The sequence below is a fragment of the Platichthys flesus genome, chromosome 15 (assembly GCF_949316205.1).
Source record: "Platichthys flesus chromosome 15, fPlaFle2.1, whole genome shotgun sequence".
NCBI lineage: Eukaryota > Metazoa > Chordata > Actinopteri > Pleuronectiformes > Pleuronectidae > Platichthys > Platichthys flesus.
This window is the reverse complement of record NC_084959.1, coordinates 17,792,801-17,815,130: the sequence shown is the minus strand read 5'-3', so window position 1 is coordinate 17,815,130 and position 22,330 is coordinate 17,792,801. Positions and strand designations below refer to the sequence as shown.

Sequence of the window (22,330 nt, the reverse complement as noted above, 5' to 3'; positions counted from 1 at the left end):
CATCAAAGTACCCCTGTGAGTAATGGATACCCAGCACCGGCCACACCCTTGCCTCCTTCCAACCAACTTAGCACCCGGCAATCAGGCAGCGAGGGCACACACACATATACAAACGTACACATACACACACATGCAGCAATTATTCACACACAATCGTTCCTAAATATTAAACAAAATGAACACAACATTTAAAGCGAGGCAGTGTTGTTTTTCATGTAAAATGTTAAATGAATATCAGTGAGAGAATTTAAACTCTTCCTGACCCATATTCGTTTGTTCATGTTCTTCACAAATTTAATTACCTAAAAGTGAAACGAAACGATATAGGTGAAGGATGAAAAACTACTTAGCTGCTGAACCTGTCTTTTGGTCTTGTCAACATACATGTGATGTGTACATGTATGTCTAAAATCACAAACAGCACTAACCCCACAAATATATTTATTTAATATTAAAGAGTTGTACCTATATATAGGGCCGCTTCCATTGTTTGTGTGGAAGACATTCATAACCCTGAATATCTTCTGTAGGCTACACAAATAGCTATATAAGAGTATTCATGTTTGTTTTTTCACTTGTGCAAATGCATGGCAGAGGTCTTCATGGGTCACTGACTCTCTGTTGTAACTTGAGATCTGATTCAAGTTTATCCAGGTCCAATTATTCTCAATTAAATCTGATAGGGCAGGTTTTCCTTTTGTTGCCATGAGTCTGACACACAGGTCTGTGCCTCAGTATTATTGAAACCTGAGTATTTGGAAAATTCAAATACTTTAATAATCATTAGAGTTGAATGGAGGTAAACTTCTAAGCCTTTTTGATGTTATATTGGTTAGAAATGATCTACCGTCTGTTTATCATCAGGTTATAGCCACAACGTTTTATGATGAAGGAGGTGCAACACAACTTATTATTATACACTGGTCTGTGAAAATAAATAATAAAACAGCCCTTCAATAAATACTTTCTTTATAAAGATTAGATTTTATTGAGTCCATTGGTTTATTGTTATTGTCATTTTGAAGGTTACAGTATAACATCCGGTGCCGTTGTACAGAGTTATTTTGAGATGTGTTCTTAATGTTAAACTTTCAGTTAATTTCATGAAAACATAGACTATAAAGTCTTCATTGCAGATAAAATTGGTAGGATGAACACAACGATTTCTAACTTAAGTCTGTCCCGTAGACAGTTTATAAAAAAATATATAAAGTACAGCACACAAAATAAAAAAGGGACAATATAATGTAGAACTGTTTGAGTATGACAGTGAATAATTCTGAAGTAGCTAATGGCATTAACACAGGTCAAACAAACAGGCAGATTAAGAACAGGCACGGCAATAGTTTTTATAAATGTAATTGAAAAAATATTAAGATTGCTGTTGTGAGCATGTTAGCATGCTGACATTAGCATGTAGCTCAAAGCATCAACACGTGGCAGGAAACTCTAAGTCTTATTTAATGATTAGCAGGTTGTCGCTCTGGAGGTAACACTGAGAAGTTATCATGAGGTGAGTCAACTTTGTACCACTGACACATGATGGCGATGTTCATGCTGTCATCACATAAAAGCTAAGGCTGACCAGCAGGGCAAACCTCCAAACTGATATGATGTGCTCCCAAATCATTGTCACCAGTCATCGTTACCCCCTGTGCAGCCTCCGGCTACTCCTCATTTAACCATGCGGTGTTGTTCCAGTGCCTCAGTAATGGTTCCAGTGTGCCAGGCTGCTCAGGAGAAATGACAGAGCAGAGTCTCGGCCTCAGACCTGTAGGCCCGGAGCGCTGTACTCTGTCATTAGACGCTTTAATGCTGCAGCAGCACCACAGCGTGCTCGCCTCCCTCCTCTCCCTGTCCTTTTCTTTTTTCTTTACCTCTTTCACTCTCACTCCTTATTCCCACACATATTATTCCATGCTATAATTAAGTCATGGTGAATGAGAGTCACGCTGGGAAACCAGACCAACTGGGTCCCCACAAGCAAAGTTAGACCTAGTTAAACAGGGTTCAGCATCGAGTTTTCAGAACCCTGGAAATGTTGCTGTCCTGGTGTGTGGTGCTTTGTAATTAACTACAATCAAGATTTTCAAAATAAAAGCACCAATGCTCACAAATTGAGATTGAGAATGTCTTAACTTGCTCGGTGCATTGCTAAAAATGTGTTATAGCGCCATCATTTTTCCATTAAAGTAAAAACTTGATAATGAAGTGAAAAATGTCTTTAAAACAACAGTTTCAATACATTTCTTGTAACCTTCATGTTCTTGTTAGATTTTGTTTCTTTCTTTTTCTGTCTTCTGGTGGAAATGTTTCACAGACTTTTTTCAAAATATGAAAAATGTCAATGGCTCAATTTGAATATAAAAATTTGAGCTCTTCATTTGTGGTCACTGCTACAGTTTATGGCCTTTTATTGTGTGACTCACATAAAATCCACTGTCAAAAGTCAAAGGTTTTTAAGCTACTGGGTCACTTTGTTCTGTAATCAGAATTACAGAATAATACAACAGATGTTTCTCAGAGGTAAGACAGAATGCGTGTATGTGTGCGTAACATTATCATTATTGCCCTGTCCTTTTCCTCCCTGTTTCGTCGGAACTTGGCTGCAGATGAAGGCAGTTAGCTGCCGGCTGGCCTGGCTGTGCTATCCGCACCACATTTAACTCACGACAAACACTGTGGCATTAACCAGCAGGGCGATCTTGTCAGGCGATGGGGGAAAAAAGCTTGTCCCTTCCCTCATGTGAAATAAAGACATCACAGCAGCGTAGTTTGTTTCTGCTCGGTCGGGAACACACTGTGATGCCAGGCCTGGCTCACACACAGCGCACTTGACCAGCGATGTAAACAAACAGCGCTGGCTGCCTAGCCCTAAGCAGGCCACCCACTGCTGGAGGGGGCAGATCTCTGCAGGTGGAGCAGATCCTTGATTGGTCTGTTTTTATGAATCTTTGCTTCCTGTCAGTTGCTGGAGTTTCTTGTTATTTAACTCTCTTGATAGCAAATGCTTTGATTTGTAGAAACATGAAATACGGTTGGTGAGAACTGATGCAGAACATGTGGAGCATTCAACCAACTTACCTCATATGAACAAGAAACACTTTTAACAGAGCTTTGATCCATGCTCAGGGCCGTCATCAGAAGTAGGAGTTTACTTTAATTTAGTTTTAGTAGAGCTGGGATTAAATATGCAGTGTACTACACAAGTTAAAGGGTAATGCTTTAAATTGTGACCTAACCCTACAGTTTATAGTTTTGTCCTATTTATCTTTTATGTACCAGTACAGTTCGTACTAATATGTATACATAAGTCCAAGAGATGAATACATACATACATGTAAAGGAAATGTGAGCTCTACATAATCTATACATAAATAATCAATTACTACAGACTACACTCTGACTTACTGAGCAACAGTATAAAATAAAGAGCACTTATACCCTTAGTATTTAAAACCTGTTATTACAAAAATTACTTTAAATTGATGGGTAACACTGTAATTTGTGGGTTGTGATTTAAAGTGTTACTGATTAGTCTCGAAGTCAGTATTCATTTTGTAAAACATGTGTATGTGCTGTCTAATAGCACCAAAAAGTCGGACTGTGTGCGTGTGTGTGTGAGTGAGTGCATGCATGTGTGTGTAGCCTCACGGTGCCTCTTCCTAGCTCTGTGCCCTCAGGTGTGTTTATGTTTGTGTCTGCAGCTCTCTATGACCCTGCTTCTCCTCCTTCTCACTGAAATAATCCCCACTCAGTGTCATAGAACTCTCAGCAGAACGTCCTCCCCTCCTTCAATAGCCTGACAGCGATAAAAGTAGCAACACTCCATTGTGGCCTGTGCATTGTTTGTTCGTTTTCCAGTATTGACGTCTGCACTGTTATGTTCAGCAAACCACAATCATTTCCGACGCCGGAGTTGTTTTTACTGAAATGCCAAATATTGTCTAGTCATGTCTGTTTAAGTTCCATCTAGAACAAAAGCGGAGATGTTGAAACACTTAGTCTTGTTAGCGTCCGAACCTGCGCTGTTCATCGCAGCATTAAAAGTTAAGTATATCACCTATTAATCATGTAATGAGATCTCTCAGGCCTCTTTCAGGTCTGTGGCTCAGTCGAGGCGTATATTTCTGCAACCACACTGTGGTGCGGCTACTGCTAATACTTTGATATAATAAGACCGCAGCAGCAGCCAGTAGAGACATATAGGATGATATATTCTCAAACTGGCCGTTGTTAAACTGTACTGTAGTGGGCTATTTGAGAACTCTCTTCTGTGTGTGTGCGTGTGCTACTGTACTTATATCTTAGTATATTTGAGAACCATTTTAAGCACTGACCCACAGGACATTTTTGGAAAGTGAGGACATTTTGGCCAGTCCTCACTTCTTCAAAGGGCTGTTTGAGGGTTAAGACTTGGTTTTAGAGTTAGGGTTAGAATTAGGTTCAGGTCAGGGTAAGTTGACGCATTTACTTGTGATGATTAAGATTGGAGTAAGGGGCTTTGGAATGAAATATGCCAATGAGTGTCCTCACGATAAAAGTACAAACAAGTGTATTTGTTTGTGACTGCATTAATTACCACCACTACAGGACATATTGGGCAAAGCGTTGCACAGAGAACTTTTGAACCCCAGGTAAAGCAAAATCCCACATGTCAAAGATCCAGCTTCTTTTTTCCTTCCTCTCCTCTTTGACCGCACCCCATTTAGACCCACGCACGGACTACATTTACTGTTCCGATGAAAGGCAGAAAAAAAGCTACTGCTCGAGAGCTGGAAGCCAGATCAGAGAGGATATGATGAATTCTTATTTGACCTCTCCCTGACCACTGATACTGTGGCCTTTGAATACCAACTGAGGTTCAGTGGGAAAATGTTACATACTCACAACTGCACAAAAACACACCATCATCCATTATGTGTGCACATACACATGGCAATTCAGAGTACACATTGCTTTGAGGGAATAAATAAATCAGGAGTACGCTTCCTTGTAATGTGTCGACTTTCACATTCTGAAGTGTTAAAACTGATCCTAGGTCAGTGCCACCGATCCATAAATGAGTGTTTTCTCATTACCTTGATTAATGGATGCTGAGTGATGCTTTTACCTGATTTGCTTTTGTGTGTGGGAGGGTGCACACTTTCCTGTCCTGGAGCCTGGAGAATTAGGCGAGGAGTCACGGTTTAGTGTTCTGTTTGACCTGGGTGATTAGGTGTTTAAACGTGTGTCTGCTCCTTCTGTAGCGATGGCAGATGCCAGAAGCGTGAGAGCTCATGATGAGACACTGAAAAGGCTGCTGTCTGTTTTCTCTTCGTCTTCTAGTGATGCTGGCGAAGGCCTTTCTGGGCTTTTTGTAAGAGCATGCTGAAAACAAAAACAACATTCAGGCGAAAATAGACAAAATAGCAGTGGCAGCACACACACCCACACACAACACATAAAGTATGTAGGGACCGCAGCCCTTAGAACTGAAAATATCTATATATGTATTATTATACACACTCAAAGAACTTAAACCATTAACCAGCAGCACACACATAACAATGATCATAATGTCATAAAACATTTCCATGTGTCTTATGAAATAAATGAATAAATAATCTGATAGAGCTGAATTGTACCTTTTGGGTTTATTTTTATCGCTGCTGTTTCACTGATAGGCTGTCCCGCTGATCAACTTGTCTGAGGGGCACTGTTTCCACAGCACTTGCAGCTTTCAGTAGAAAATATAAATTTAAATCCTTGGGATGTTTAAGTGTAACCTCTGAGAAAGGCTAATATTGGCTAATGTTAGCTGACCACCAAAGCACTGACTACTCTAATCTACTTAATCTACTAAATAACACAGTTATTTATTTACTGTCACATTTGCTTGACTTGTTTTAATAAACAGTGATAATGTATGTGACCACCACATATATATAAGTAGTAGCTCATATTGATGAAGTGATGATGAATCACAGTGGAGCATTTGGAAGCTAAAGAATCAAAGCTTTTTCCTCGGGAGGTGCGGGTGAACAAAACCTGAGCTACAAGCAGTTTAGGAATTGAACTTATCAGAACAAATTGTAAATATTAATGTAGATCCACATCAGCTGGCTGTGGGAATAGGAAACTGTTGGCTCATGCTATGCTTTGATCCTGCTGTTTCCTAGCTTAGCAGGTTTTGAGCTTTAAATTATAATTGACACACTGTAAGACGACACAATTAAATGAATGAACATTTTCAGATCTTAATTCGAATACAATATATCACTTATTTGCCTGGTAGACTTAATTGCTTTATTCTTTTTCAGTCACTCAGCATGTCTCCTTTTCACTCAATAATTCTCCACTGTTTCATATAGCCGCTCTCTCCAGCATTAGACAGAGGCAGCAGATTAGTGTTGTCGCTCTGAACAGGGTGTCTGGCTTCCAGAGTCAGGTGGAAAAGCAACAGGAGGAACTGCACTTCGTTTGTGTTGAAAGGCCAGAGACTCATGGCATGACTGCCACCTAGTGATAGTTTTAAGCCACTGACACAATTTTGTATCACCTGTTCACTGCATAGTCAACTGACCCCTAAAGGAGCAACGTTTGCTATCACTTTGGTCCATTACAAAGATCACAGGAGTTAATGAACCTGTCTGGTGTATCCTTCAGGCTCGCATGGCGCTGGAAAAAGGAGCTCAGGCTGTTATCTTTGACGTCAGTGATGATGCCAATGCTGCTGCTGAGGTGAGTGTGCAGGCACAGCTTCACCTTTAACATTTTAGATTAATTAACATTAAGAAGATGGCCATTTTCTCCAACACTCATTTTGTTGACTGTTTCTCCTCTCGCTTCACATCTGCTGGGACGACACACACAGCTGCGAGAAACAGACGCCCTCCCGCGACCAGTCGTGCTGGTGGAGGCCGAGGATGCAGAGGAGCTGATGAGTTTGGTCAACAAGAATGAGGAGGCCAAAGTTCGCATTGAGATCAAGTTGGAACAGTCTCGATGGGTAAGCGCCGCCACACACGCCCTCTGTCTTGAGCTCTCATGAGCTGTGACTTTCCCCTTTAGATGGCTGGGAGAAGAATAAGGAAGAAACCCCTCTGGGAAGTAGCAACACAGAAAGGAAGCTGGGGTGAAATTTCACGTCCTGTTAACTGAGGGGCCACTCAAGGCTCTGTGTTTAATGGTGGTTTGGTGTGAAATACATCAGTCTTTATTTTGGACTGAGAGGATGCAAATGGCCCATCAAGCACAGAGAGGAGAGGAGCAGAGACTGAACTGGATTTTTATATCCATGAGTCCAGGAGCATGAACATTAAAGGGTTTTGAGTATATTTACAATATCTAGGATTTTCTTAACTTTAAAACTAAACTAAGATTCTAATTATGGAAAACTGTCGGCTTTGCTTTTATACATATTTTCTCTCTTTCCATCTTTTTTCCAATGTCAGCCCCATTATGACATGGGTATCCTGCTCACCATCATCCTGGCTATTCTCACCATCGTCTTAATCTTTGCCTTCCGTTACAAGTGCAAGTCCAACAGGACCTGGGTGAGTGAAACAATAGCATCAGTAGAAGTGTAAAGATTACAGACGCAGCTCAGTTGGAGATCTTTCAATGTTTTTTCTAAGTCTCCCCTTCTTGCGTGCAGGACTCGGTCCACCAACAGACCATGCGGGCCATCAATCGCCTGGAGACCAAAACCTACAGCTCTCAGGGCTGCTCGGGTTCACAGCGGCACCGGGCGGCCTGGGGCTCAGCCAGCAGCTCCAACTCGAGCCCCGTCTGCGCCATCTGTCTGGAGGAGTTCCAGGACGGGCAGGTAAGAGGAGAGAGGAACATGTCTGTGGTTAATTACCTCCACCAGGGAGGTTATGTCCTCACCCCTTTCCATTTGTATGTCTGTTGGTTGGTTTGTTTGTTTGTCTACAGGATTACGCAAAAGCTGCTGAATGAATTTCCACGAAACTTGGTTCATTGGGACACGAAAGAACTGATAAAATGTTGGCATGAATAACTTAAAATTATTTAATCATTACCATTGAAAGACAGGACATTTTTGGCAATATCCTAGTGAATGATACATCGATCTTAATAAAAATATAATCAGGCATTTTTAGGGAACTGATTCATTTGAGGGTGCCGATCCAAATAAAAATCTGGATCTATTCAATGTAAAAGTGGCATCATAAGAGGTTGAGCTTTTTACAGCCTATAACTACCACCATTGTGTAACTGAGATAATGTGGATTCAATGGGGAATCAACAGTTTTTCAGTAGTATTAGAACTAAGTGTATGAACATGAGCGATTTTATGTGAATTTTAGGGGAAATGTTGCGCCTTGGCAGAGTGAATGCGCTCATCTACTTACTTATTGAAATGGTCAGTTTGTGTTTGTCACATATTTTTAAATCCTACATCCGTTTCCTTTTCCACTCAGCACCTGAGGATCATCTCCTGCGCTCATGAGTTCCACAAAGACTGTGTCGACCCCTGGCTGGTGCAGCACCGCACCTGTCCCCTCTGCATGCACAACATCATGGGTGAGGACAAGCATATTTACAGTTAAGTTTTTCATTTTTTTAATAAGAGGCCCCATCAAACTGTAGACTGCAAGATTGAAAAGGCAGAATATTGAAGATCTTTTGCTTAAGTGCTTAATGTTGAAATGTAGAATAATTTGTTTTTAAATATGTTCACAGTTTTGTAAGTGACCATTTAGGTTTGCTTTAGACGTTTTACTGAGATTCAAATCATTTGTGAACTTAATCTTGATAGTTGCTCTATAAGCAGAGGTTATTGTTGTAGGTGTATAGTATTGTGTCGATTCTAATTGTTGCTGTGATCCACAGGGACAGAGCGGCAGCCCCAGAGGAGCCGACTCCAGCAGAGTCCAGAGCAAAGTCAAGGCTTCCTCCATCCTCAGACTTACAACAACCCACACAACCACCCTTTCCCTCAACATGCTATCCCCTTCTCTATGAGGCCCCACTATCCTCGAGGACCCTCTGGACCATATCCCTCTCTTGGCCACTACAGTGGCTCTTCTCCCATGGACACGCAAACTCTGCGTTTCCTCACCAGCAGGCCACTTGGCTCTGGCTGTGGGTACCGCCTTCCTGTAGAGGGTCCCGGAAGGCCCCACAGGATTGGAGGTAACTGCAGGACGTCCACTCACCACTACGCGCCTCGTCGCTCCTGCCACAACTATCGTCCGTCCTGTCCAACCCAGCGCAGTGCATCCTGCTCAAGACTGCATCACACTGCCTCTGGCACGCCTCAGACCCGTGGAGCGCCTGCCCACAGTCGGCAGGATGAGGGCAGCTGCTCAGGTGGCAGCTACCACACAGAACGCAGTGGATATTTGGCCGACGGGCCAGCAAGTGACTCCAGCTCAGGGCCCTGCCATGGCTCCTCAAGCGACTCAGTTCTTAACTGTACTGACGTGTCCCTACAAGGAGTTTATGGCAGCTGGTCCACCTTCCGTAGCTCTCTGAGTAGTGACTACGATCCATTTGTATATTATGGGCCAGGTCCTGGGCGGGGGCCTCGGAGAAACAGCCTAGAAGCTGGTGCGCAAGCCCGGCCCAGGTCTCTGGATTCTGTGGTGAACAAAGCGGGCTGCCCTGAAGAACAGCCACAGACTGTGTTCAGCCACATCCACTACCACCGCCACAGGCACCACCACTATGAGGAGGGGGAGCACGGCCAGGGCCCGAGCAGAGGCTCGGACGAGGAGCAGGGGGCCTCTGCTGCTGCAGCACCTGCTGCTCTTGTCCTTGACAAAGACTCACCTGTGTGCCCTTCTAAGCACAGTCCCTGCCAGTGCCCAAAGCCAGAACCCACAGATCGGCATAGCCCAGGACAGGGAGAGCGTCATGACCATGACCGCAGCAGTCCCTCAGGACCTCCTGTCCTGATGTCCCCGATCCCCTTACAGCTCCAACCCCACTGCTGCCACCAAGGACATGGACACCCCCCCGCTCCTCTTGGGCGAGTTGGTGGCTGTGTGCTTGATGGCCCCTCTGTTCGCTTCCACCAGGGCCTGGATCTGCCGGATGACCGTAGCATCCACATTCACTACGGCCAGGGCCCAGGCTACTGCTGCTCTCCCCCCGAGCTGCACTCGGCTTTGCTCCCCGTGCCCCTCATTCTGGACTCCGGAGGGATGGAGGAGTGGCCTTTCTGTGCCGGGCCCCATGTTGTGTGGCAAAAACGGGTGCAGCAGGCTCACTCAGAGCCTCAGCTACTGGGGCCTGGGACTTCTATGGACAGGCCACCCTGCAGGCTCCACCACGGGCCTGCTGCTGACTGCAACACAGACATTTGTTTATACTGCCAAACATTACACCACAATCAGGGTGGGTGTCTCACTTATTTATCTTTAATAACATGACCAGGTGTCAAATGATAGTTATTTTTTAATTCATAAATTAATAACACATCTTGGAAGATCTTGGGAAATATGAATTTACTACGTCAAAAAGTGGTCAGATCATGAAATCCTTTTTCCTGAGCTAAACCCACCTCAATTAGCCAGCAGGATTATTATATGCTGTAGGATATGTAGAACTTTGATATTTGGTATCTAGGCTCCTAAAAATGAAACAGAAGGCTTAACACAGCACAGAGTGAGGAGTGACAACAATAACTGTGTAGCCTCAGAGTCTTTGGGTGGATGTAGGGTAGAGGTGGTGGCTTTTAAAAAGCTATGTCAACAGAAGCAAAAGTAGCAGCATAGTTTTCAGGTGAGAGGTGCAGCAGTAAGCAAGTATGACACTCGAAACAGTGAGCAGAGGGCGCACTGGCACAATGCAATGTGTGTGTGGCAGCAAACTGGAGTGGACTGTTTCATGGTGCAGACCGGGTTGTCTTCGTAAATTAGAATAGCTGTAATAACAATAAGAACAGTAAATTCACTTTTCTTTCTTTTTACGTTTTTCTAACCTGGTCAAAAACCTGTGGACTAGTTTTTTATTGACATACTTTGAATCTGACTTGAGTTGTGTCTGTGTCAACAGGATCAGAAGAGGAGTCTGGTGTTTGACAAACTTGTTGCATCCCCATTATCACGCTGCTACACAGGAGCCAGAATGGACAAGCCTCTCATTGGCCAATCGCTCTCATGTCTTCCACATGATTCCGCCGCAATGCCTTTCCTTTCAGATGACGCCCGATGCTTCCCCGCCAGGATTCAACGCTTGCACGCCGAAATGTGCTTTTAGCTGACTTAGCTGGGTTATCATTAAAAGTGAAATTATTGGGATTAGATCTTGCTTACGATGTTTTATATCAGAATACAGTGAATGATTTAGATGTGTTGAGAGAGGGAGTCACTAGGGAAACAGCTCATGCACCAGAAAGGGGAAATAATGTAAGTAATGTTTTTCTGTGTTTCTTTTCATCAGTTATAGGAACAATAGTAATTTCTGACATGACGTCACAAGTTCCATGCTCCTTAGTGTCATCTAACGAATGATCCTTGCTTTGGGTGTGGAGCCCTCATGAAGTGAGACTCCACCTCTGCATCACTCACTGTATTACAACTTGATTTAACTTTGAGGTACTTAACTTTCACTTCTTCCTCTTCTTCCTTCGCTGAGTCCAGTCTCAGCTGAGAGAAGCTCTTCTCTCCAGCCTACCTCAGCACAGATTCCTAAACACGCCTCACACAGGGGGTCTTATAAGGTACTGCTGTAGTGACTTTTCCTTTTTTTTTTTCTCACAACCATGTAGCTCCCGTAAACCCAACTAAAAAGTATCCTCTTGTCCAAATGGAGAGAAAGGTTAATGCTCAGCCCCTCAAACAATGAGCATTCACTGAGGTTGCTGAACCATGCATGGGCCTTGTTTTCATTATTTCAATAATGGCAGCTGTTTTTAACTTTTTTTTTTTCTTTTTTTGTAGCCTGTAATAATTTTTTCATCTTTCAAAATGAAACTGTTTGACTGAATTATGTTGTCGTCCTTACAAGCTATTGTTTCATTTGCATCATGTCTGTTGGTTTCATCACGTGTGTGACTTCTGTGCTGTTACCCCCCTCCCCCCCCACCCCCGTGAACTGACCCTATCAAAAGGACAACATCATGTCCGCTGCTAAAATCATCACAATGCCCAAGCACAAGCAAGTAAATCTCTAGAAAAATGTTCTACATTGCAACCATAGAAAACACATAGTGATTATATAATAATAATATTATATGGAGTGAAGCCATGCCAAGTGGTCCTTACAGTCCTGGGCATCAGTTGAGTCTGTCCGCATTAGCAACAGTCTAATGAGAGCTTGCTGTGCTTATCCCATGATTTCAAACCTTTATGAGTCGAGTCTGAGAACATGTCTCAGGAACAAACACTGGAAAGATGGGAAGAATTCATGTTAGTCACAGAAATGATATCCAGAACGTTGAAAAGTCCTTTGTTGAGGTAAATTCATTTCCAGTCCCTTTTAGCGCTTAAAGGAAGATTATTCGAAATCAAATGCAGTGTTGAGTAAAGATTATGTTATTGATAATAGTTTTTAAAATGTTAGAAAGCCATAAATGACAGAATCTATGTTTAGATCTTTACCAAGTCGCCCCACTGTTCCCATTTAGCCTCTGGCAGACTGACAGAATACAAAGCTCTGCTCTTGCTCCAAGAAAACGACTGTACATTTAAATAAAGCAGATAAAGTCAGCCATCATCATGCCATCAAACATGGCTCTCTTACATTTGGCTTCACCACAGACGTCTTAATGCACGCACGTACTCAACTAAATAATCTGAGATCAGAGTAACTGGGATCTCAGCTTTATCGTGGACTTTCCCTGAAAGGCTCAGTGAAAATGTGAAAGGATTTTCTTTTGCAGCCAGACTGCAGATAGAGTTTAGCTCAGCACAAATAGCCCCCTAAGAACGCATGGGTTTTGCAATGTAACCAGTAGCACTTACTAAAGTCTTCCATGTGCCTTATTCTTTGAAAACTGTTCGTAATCCTGAATCGGGAAACTCCCAACACGCTAAGCTCTTACCTGTCTAACCAAAGACGCAAAATCTTCAACACAGTGGCCTTGTAACACAGTATGTGTGTGATATGCCTTTTTTACTGCTTCATTCCCATCCTGAAATCTCAGAATTGTACTTTCACTGAGACGAGGGACATGCTAAAATCGAAGTGGAAATCCTTTTTGGACAATCATACAGAACTTAACGTATCCATTTCTTTAAAAATAATACCTCACTCTGAATGAATCAACTCAGCGTCCTCTAGCAAAAGTATCCCAGTTTCATTGTTATGCCCAAAATAAACACAAATCTACTAGTATTAATTTAAAAACAATCCCAAAACCTCCAGCATAGTAATAATAGCATCTACTGATGCTGCAGAATATCTGATGTGATTTCATTCTTTCTCTGTACATCGTTCATGTCATTGTATTGTTATGTTTTGCAAGAATAATGAGCTGAAACTGCCTTTTCTAATAGAGTAAAAACAAATCCCTCCAGAACTTTTAAGGGATGTGTCAGTATATTTTGGATACTTTGTGTACAAAAACGAGAACAACAAAAACAGAAATGAAATAGTGTTGTATTTTATATATAATAGAACATTTCAATATAGTGACATGTCACTAATATATTTATTTACTAATATATTTATCCATTTTGTCCAGGTTTGAAAGAGTGGTTTCTGTATAGACTGAATGTTCCTATGTGGAAACTGACCAGTGCCATCACAGATGTATCAACCTGTCTTCATTCCAAGTATATGCAAATAAATTATTTTGAAATAAGACCTGGTGCACCGGCGCATGTGTTCAGATGACACTCAGTCATCATGTTACTCAACTGAGAAACAGTCTTCACCTGTTATAAGACTCTGGCTGTATTTTATAGATGGAAAAGTTGTATCTGTACATGGACCACAAATAGAAACTAGGGCATTGCTAAATTTGTTAATGAAGATTTGTTTTTTGTTTTTTGATTTTATTTATCCATTCAGGTATTGTCACAATTCACAACGTTAATATTGTTGTATAAGTATATGGAACAATCAAACACTTATTTGATATATTTGTGATGCCCAATGCCAACCGGTTAAATAGACAAATGTGTAATTTCCAGGGCTGGATACAATTCACTTGTAAGTTGACTGACAGGAAGCAGAGTAGATGATGATTGAATTTAAATTTTGAGAAGAAATATTACTTAAAGTCGTTTGTTTCAGTGTTAGAGATGCAACAGTGGTCCTTGCTTTCAAAACCTCATGTTTTAAGGTTCATTGTGTGAGATTTAGGTGAAAGAATGTAACGGCAGAAAGAGAGTAATTATGTTTAGTTATGACAGTAATAGTTATGTTTCAACTAGTGTGTAAACATCTAAATTGTACCAATAGTCTTCTTTACCCTTGTATGGGCATTTGTATTTAAATTGTTTATATTTACATCAGGAGCGGGTCCTTGCTATGGTGGCGAACATGTTTTTTACAGTAGCCCAAACTGGACAAACTAAACACCTTTTGAGTTTTTATGTAAACTGAAGGCTGCCACATGCTTTCTGTCATGTTTGGAAGGGGGGGGGGTGAGGTGAGGGGTATTCAGCTGCAACATGAAATTTCTCCACTAGACATCACTAAATTCGACAGACTGAACCTTAAACTGACATTAAGAGAAATATGTTGATTCGCCTGCTTTGAGTGTTAAACGGGAAGACTGATACCACTCTCATGTCTCTATGCTAAAGATGAAGCTACTGCTAGCAGGAATACAGAGGGCCTGGTTCTGTCCACATGTAATAAAGTCTCAACAGCAAGTTTTAAAAGGGAAGTTGTATAAAGTGATGATATATCATATTTACAATACAGACATGACAGTGGGATAATTTTTCTCATCACTCTGTGGATATTATAAAAATCGTATTTCCTTTAACATATGGAGACTTTTTTTCCCAAGCAGAGAAGAAGCCAAAAGCATGAGTTTCTTTATTTAGCCATACAGCATGGAATATTCAGACAGCTCTGAGCCTATCTGATGGTGCTTGTCACATGAAGACTGTGTTTGATGCTGCTGTGTTGAAATGTACATCCATATCTGACGCTCTCGGTGTGGTCCGGCGGCGGCAGCAGGAGGATGAGCATCAGTACAAGGCCTTGGCCTGGCCCTGGGGTGTCAGCACAGTGAGGTTGCCCCGGGCATCCTGGTCCTTCTCAATGGCCTCAAAGAGAGACTTGAAGTTCCCTGCCCCAAAGCCCTGGAGAGAGAACAGACACACACAGATGGCTAATTACCCAGAGATCTGCCGTCTTCTGTGTCATTCCTCATGGCTCTAGGGAATCTTCTCCCAGACGCAGTTCACCACTTTGATGTTGGATCCCGAACAGAGGATAGATATTCTCACAGAGTTCAAACGTCCACATGGGCCCCCCTCCGACGGGGAGCTGCGCTCGCCGGCAGCTCGCAAAATTAATCATGTAAATATTTTCATAGCAAATCAAAAAGATCAAGTGCTGGTGGTTGCTCTGAGAGATTCTTTGCGCTGGTTCGGATTCGGTTTCTTACTTTCATGCATTGTCTCCACATCTGGATGCTGGCTGAAACGCTGGAAAGTGACAAGACCTGCCTGTTCTGACAAGCAGGAATGGGCGCCGGGTGTTAAAAATTGAGTGCCACAGGGTGCAACAAAATCCAAAGATCCCCTGAGAAGCATGTGAGCCTTTTAATCTGTGCCTGTGATAGATTTACTGAGCTTTTACAAGTGGGCTGCTGTTACTCTGTTCACACTGGGTGGGAGCTTTAAACAGGTGTTCAGCCCCCTCTGGCTTCTTTAACCAGACCACCGGCCTGAGAGTCCCACCAGTGAGGCGATGAAATGCTAAAAGGCTTTCCCCCAGCTTCTCTGGTTTACCTGTGGATTGCAACTGGTCACTTACAAAGTGGTTGTTCCTCTGAATGACCTCCAGGAAAAGGGTCGGTCTGTCCTGCACAGGCTTGGTGAAGATTTGGAGGAGATAGCCCTTGTCGTCGAAGTCAACTAAGATTTTCAATTCCTTGAAAAGAAACAGATTTTTAATAGGTATGAACATGAGTGGGAAAAAAGGCCCCGTGAATCATTTGCAACTTGACACTTGCTCACCTGTAAACGGTCCAAGTCCTCCTTCACCTTGATCTTGGCGTTGCTGAGATTCGCCCGCAGGATGTCGTAGTACTTGTCGGGCGCTGAGAGGAACTCCATCCCTCGGGCTCGCAGGTTCACGATCTGTTTTGAGAAAGAAAAAAAACGTTATACCTGCCTCTGCTTGTAGATGTAGGGGAGGATGTGATGATTAAACGTTTGGGGGGGAAACTCACAGCTTGGATGATGTTTGACGTGTTGAGGGCGATGTGCTGAACACCTGCCCCACCGTTATAGTCCACATATTCCTGTGCAGAGGGACAAGAGGGACATGACCGACAATGCCACTGAGGCAGAGCTGTAAACCAGGATGTGTCCCGATTTCTAATGTCACAAACCACAACAAGCTGGACCCATGGATAAAATGAGAACTTATTGTGCTGGGGCCCCTCATGTGGACCCCCGAGGACTAGTTAACTGAAGTAACTGCTGCGATGAATGTTTAATGAGCTGCATTGATGAAATGAGCTGACGTCAAACCTGAATCTGTGACTTCTTCTTCCCCATGGCCGGCTCATTGATGGGCATCTTGATGGTTTCCTCATAGTTGGACACCACTATGGACCTCAGTGAACTGTAGTGTGTATGTATCTGCTTGTCATCTATTGACCAGAACCGGTGGAACATCAGACATTTCTGATACCTGGAGTTTGGAGAGCAGCAGAGGATTTGATGATAAGCTAACTGGGACTTATGTGGAAATGAATGTGTCCTCTCCAGTCGCTGACCAGTGATGTCAGGTTTGACCCTGAGACAGAGGTGGATTGTTTGCTTTTCATCTTGCCCCCGTGTGTCCCCCACTGACCGTCCAGTGTGTACGTGCGCTCAATCAGGAGCCTTACCAGTCCGAAATTGGCACCATCTGGTCGTCTGGCTGGTTTCCCACAACATGATCAATGAAGTTCAAACCTCCTGGTGGACTGTGAAGATAGAAAAACACTGAAATTATTTTTTTAAAAGACCAGTTTTAGTTTGAGTGTGAAATCAAAAAACACTCTGGAAACGTATTCATTATTGAGTCACTATGCAATTTATAACAACCGAGCGTTATACTTTCCACCAGGTAAGGCCCAATTAGACCAGTACACTTGTGGTGATAAGTAACTAAGTAAATTCACTCTACTACTTGAAAAATAACAAAATCAGAAGAAAAAGTAACACCAAGTGAAAACAAAACATATTATTAGTAAACAAAATAACACATACATGGAAACATACATTCTTTCCTTGGCTTTGATTGATTGATTGATTGATTGATTGATTGATTGATTGATTGATTGATTGATTGATTACTTTTATAGCCATGGGTAATGGGTGAAGTTAGCCTAATAGTAATACTAAAATATGAATATTAACCTAATGTAATATTTTAATATATTAAGTAGTAATTTGAGTATTTGACATTGTAGTATTGCTACATATACTCTGAGTAGAGTTTTACAATGATTGATATGATTGAATTTTGTTTACGTTTTTTGTGATAGTAAAATGTTATTGACTCACAGTGTGGCTAACAGAGGATCCCTGAAAAGAGGCTCTCTGTAGCCGGGCAAGAAAAGGCCTTTGTAGGGTCCGAGGTATTCAATGAGTGTGTGTGTCGTGTCTCCATACTGAGGACCAAATATTGACACAATAATTAATCATTTCCAGTTTCACGTGTGTATTTACATGACACTCTCTCATGTGCGTCAGTCTTTACGTACCGTCTGAACCACAGCGTACTTGACCCTCCCATGGCTGTCCTGCTCCACCCAGGGCTCCCTGACGACCACAGCTCCTCGCTCTTTAGCTGTCTGTAAGCACAGGGTTGTTGGGATCCGATCAGATAAGCAGAGGCTTACTGACACTCTGTGTTTCTGTGTGGACGCAGCTCCGGGAAGCCCTCCAGTGGCTGGGGACAGAATATCTCCCTGCTCAGTGTAGGTTGTGATCGGTTGCTGCTGTAGATCTTTGTATGAAATCAGTAGTAATTGTGTTTCTTTGTGAAACCGAGGGTCAACACAGAGAGTTTTCCAAACCTGCATCTGACCTCGACTGAACTGATGTCATCAAATCAACCAGTTGACATCAAGGCTGCCCTTTAGTGGAGACTGTTACCACATCAACATGTTTACCTCTGTTTCAGGGATTTACATGTTAAAAAAATAGAAGTAAGTGCGTTTATATGTAGTGAGGCTCGAGTCCACTACAAACATCTATTACTTTATTATTACTTATTACTTCTATGACTAATACTAATACTTCTACATATTCTATTTTTACTCAACCACCTTTATTTAATAGATTATAAAAAAAAACGTATTATACGATTAACTCAAAAAAGATAAGATAAGTAATTGTAATCTAATAATATTATATATATATAGATTCTGATCAGGCCATTCTGCACAATGCAAAATTTCAAAAGAAGTTTCACTAAGTGTAATACATTTTTGTACTTTTACATAAGTAAAACTTCAACTTCCCGGGGATCACTTCTGCCATGTGGTATTGCTACTCCTATATCTAGAACTATGTAGTATACAATGTTCCAGAAAACACACTGGCCAGAACTGTGAAACAAATGAAACTATCAAATAAATAACTGCTTCTTGCAATGAAATCTCCTTCTAATTCTACTTCCTCCTGTACAACATCCACCAGAACATCACCGCCCAGCACGGGCCCTCTGTATCAGTGCACCTTGATTAGGAAGTCACAGTCCTCGACTTGGAAAGCGATGTCTTTGACTGCGTCTCCGTGTTTAATGAAGTGTTCTCCCATCTCTGAGAAAAGATGAAAGACATTCAGAAACTAAGACATGTATATGCTTATATATATTATTATGTAATGTTCACATAGTCTCAAGTTTTCTTATGTGAAAACTCGCCTTCATTTCCAGGATTTAGTGCAGATGCAAACACAAATATTATCTGTGAGGAGAGAGGGAAGATGGTCATGTTTTAGATAAACTGCGAAATCACTTGTGAGTGTGTAGTATGCCATTAGCATGTTATACTGAATATACCTTATCCTGTCGGATAGCATGAGACACCTCCTCTCGGCTGCCAGTCTCCAGGCCCTTGTAGGCGAAAGGTTCGAAGCCCATTTTATCACAGTAGAACGACGCCGCCTGCAAAGTGATCAGACTGTCTTTAATGTGAAGAGCATTTCTCATTGAATTTTACAAAGTGAGACACACAGTCACATGTATCCAGTGTCAATCAACCAGCCCAAGAATGATCAAATACACTACCAGTCTGAGAAACCGATGGGTTTAGCTAACTTTTCTTATTTTGTAAATTTACATATCATCCATATTATGCTAAAATGTATAAATCTGAAATCACTGCATCTACGTCATTGTTCTAAATCTAAGATGTTCATAATAAATGTATATATATTAGATAATAATTTGAGATATGCCTAAAAATCTTAACTAAATCTAATCGAAACTAATTGTTTTATCAATCAGTGTCAGACTATCATGAAAGTACCCGTTATTTTTTACTACAACCAACACTCCTAACCCCAAAGATACTCAGTTAACTTATAGGACAAATACATTTAAAATTATTATATAATTAACAAACCAAAACCTTTAGATGCTCTGTAAATATAAAAATTCCTACAACTATTGAATTACATTTTTAAACCAAATTTTGATTCTAAAAGTGTGTCCAAATCCAAAAATGTATAAATTGCCAAATAGACTTAGCTTTGATTGCACTGAGATCATGACAATGTGACAGCTGACAAACAAAGTGAACCTTCAGCTGTTTAGCTGATGTCAGTGTTTGCATACTGACCTGCTTAGCATTGCCGACCCAGAAGGTGAGGTGATGAAACCTGACAAACTTTCCCCTTTCATGCTAAAAGGCAAAAGAACAACAAAATAAATCAGTTAGTGTGTTTTAGCTTTGAATGTCAGCTTTAAGTTTTAAATGACTTATTTATTCTTTGTTAACGTTTCAGGCCTTTCTTCTGCAAAACAATGTGATTTACACAATACGTTTAACAAGCTACTTGACAGAACAGTCAAGTTTACACATCAAACTACTACCACACACCAGACTCCTTCAGAAGCAGTTTTTATTTTTACCTTCTCCCCTTTATCTGTGTAGCTGGTCTGAAAAGATAGAAAAGAATGTAAGTCATCATGATTTCATCAGCAGGTGCTCAGACTAACCTGCAGCAGACAGATCTAATACTTTAATGTAAGTTTATTGGTTATATCTAGTGAAAATCCAAATATGTACTAAATTACTTGGCTGTGAAAAAATTATATGTCTTACATCATAAGGCAGCTGCTCATCATAACTCTATGAGTTCTATCATTCAATTAGATTTATTTTAGTTCTTTATTACATGTTCTTATATTACTTTAATCTGAATTACATGTAAACATGTTTTGATTTGTATCTATGTTGTATGGTAAGCACTTTGAGCTGCACATAGTGTATAAAAAGTGCTAAACAAATATAGTTCAAATCATATTTAGCATTATTATTATAACTGCATGTGATAATGCTGAAGTCTCTTACCATGATGTGATTACAGATGGGCCACAGTCCAGAGAAAGAAAAAGAGATATCAAAATCAATGTCTGGCCCGAGGCTGTGCAGATAAATACTGACCTGACGTCCAGCTGTGATTGGTCCTGTGGGATCTACACCCACCTGTCCACCTCCTTGCTCCCAGCTGCCCTCGAGCTACAAAGATCCACAGCAATGGCCCCTGTGTAGTTTCTCTCTCTAGGCTCCGGTGTCTGATGTAGGCCTCCATTCTCATATCGACGGAGACTCCACAGCTTAAGGAAAACATTGAAATACAGACACTACAATCACAATAGTTTGGGAAGTCTTGTCTGAGATACTTCATATACCTCTTGTTCATAAGTGAACACACAATACAGATCAGGTGAAGAATTGTTTATGTTAGGTAAAAGAAGCTTATTGAAGTATGGAGAATAAATGACACGTGCTCTGAACTGAGACTTCTGCACTGAGCTAAAACTTCAGAGGTAAAAGTGTTGAGGATACAAAATGACAAATACTCATGTTGTTCTACCAGGACAGACCCTCTCCCTCTCTGGTGTCTGACTTCCACCACCAGAGGGAGCAACCCTGTCTAACATAACCACCATAAATAGAAGTAGAGCCGCCATGCACTGTGAGGTCACTGTGTACATGAGGCACAACTTTTCCAGCTGGATATGAACAGGTTGTACTACTCCTATGAATTGCATGTTTTTATTATTAAACATGAATAAATGTTACTAAGATCCTTTAATCACGAATCATTTACACACTGAGGGCTGTGATGACAAGTGAATCACGATCTAACACTCAGATTAACTGCAGCATAATTCTGAACATTGCTGAATCTGCATGTGATTTCAGGTAATAATAACATTTACATTAGGAGGGTCAAATATTTTCCTTGCTGTGCAAACATAAGCAACAAAAAGCTGAGCCGCTGTGTGGCTGTTGACTGGTGCAGGGGAGCATGTGAGGTCAGGCCCAGCCTGTGATAGACAAGGCTGCTGAACAGAAATAGTGTCTGGCCCCAGTGACAGTATACTGTAAACTGCCCGGGCACGTCAGCTGCATAATGTACACATTCAGTCCTCTGTGTGAGGGAGCTTAAACAGAATCCTGCAGACGGGTTTTGTTGAAATTTGCACAAATACTGTTTAGTCATGGAAATTGTGTGATCAGCTCATTGATCGAGCTAATAACTGACTCATCTTTCAATGTTTATTTATTTGCTTGTTCAACAGCTAATCAATTATATATCAAAAAATATGTTGTGATATAATTTTCTCATTTTGGATTGAAAAGTTATTAATGGCTTCAGATTCAGATCAGTGCTCTGAGCAGGTTAAGCTGTTTCGATCAGCCATTCAAATGTGTTGTCCTTCTGTCAGGACCTTTAAATGTAATTTTCACTTCTGTTTTTACGCTTCTCCATTTAGTCTTGTGTGGAAACTGAAACTAACTTTTTAATTGTTCACATTATTTGAACTCCCTGCTGACCTGAAACAACTCTACGTGCGCACTCTCCGCTCAGTGTACGTGTGCATCCAGTTTGTGCCGCGCTGTGATTTTCCATTGGTGCGCTTCAGGAGCTTTCTGGCACCTGATTGGCTGTGCTGTAGGTGTGTGCAAGCCGCTCTCTCGACTGCTGTTGACGCTCATTGGCAGGTGCAC

The 22,330-nt window shown here is 41.6% G+C and overlaps 2 protein-coding genes across 4 annotated transcripts in view; one reads left to right on the top strand and one right to left on the bottom strand.

The window, feature by feature from the left end:
* The window catches only part of LOC133969589 (E3 ubiquitin-protein ligase RNF43), a 79,712-nt gene extending 65,948 nt beyond the window's left edge, over positions 1 to 13,764 (top strand). Inside the window, exons 3-10 of one of the 3 annotated variants that reach the window (XR_009924223.1) lie at positions 6,649 to 6,723; positions 6,857 to 6,991; positions 7,437 to 7,538; positions 7,640 to 7,810; positions 8,430 to 8,553; positions 8,842 to 10,350; positions 11,011 to 11,498; positions 11,598 to 13,764. Coding sequence is in view for 2 of the 3 variants with exons in the window: in XM_062406167.1 (XP_062262151.1) it covers positions 6,649 to 6,723; positions 6,857 to 6,991; positions 7,437 to 7,538; positions 7,640 to 7,810; positions 8,430 to 8,553; positions 8,842 to 10,350; positions 11,011 to 11,036 (2,142 nt within the window). In the remaining variant the exon portion in view is untranslated. Of the gene's footprint in view, positions 1 to 6,648; positions 6,724 to 6,856; positions 6,992 to 7,436; positions 7,539 to 7,639; positions 7,811 to 8,429; positions 8,554 to 8,841; positions 10,351 to 11,010 lie in introns of all 3 variants that reach the window. The other 2 variants (XM_062406167.1, XM_062406170.1) reach the window with 2 other exon arrangements.
* A 1,168-nt stretch (positions 13,765 to 14,932) lies between these two features.
* Positions 14,933 to 20,768, bottom strand: hpda (4-hydroxyphenylpyruvate dioxygenase a). The gene is made up of 14 exons (XM_062406171.1): positions 20,663 to 20,768; positions 20,221 to 20,247; positions 19,928 to 19,990; positions 19,147 to 19,251; positions 19,009 to 19,051; positions 18,822 to 18,904; positions 17,843 to 17,932; positions 17,643 to 17,749; positions 16,982 to 17,059; positions 16,620 to 16,782; positions 16,316 to 16,387; positions 16,101 to 16,223; positions 15,898 to 16,014; positions 14,933 to 15,218 (listed from the first exon to the last, which is right to left on the bottom strand). Exons 1-14 carry the CDS (start codon positions 20,663 to 20,665, stop codon positions 15,105 to 15,107), a joined length of 1,188 nt encoding a protein of 395 aa, XP_062262155.1. The 5' UTR covers positions 20,666 to 20,768; the 3' UTR covers positions 14,933 to 15,104.
* Positions 20,769 to 22,330: the final 1,562 nt, after the last annotated feature.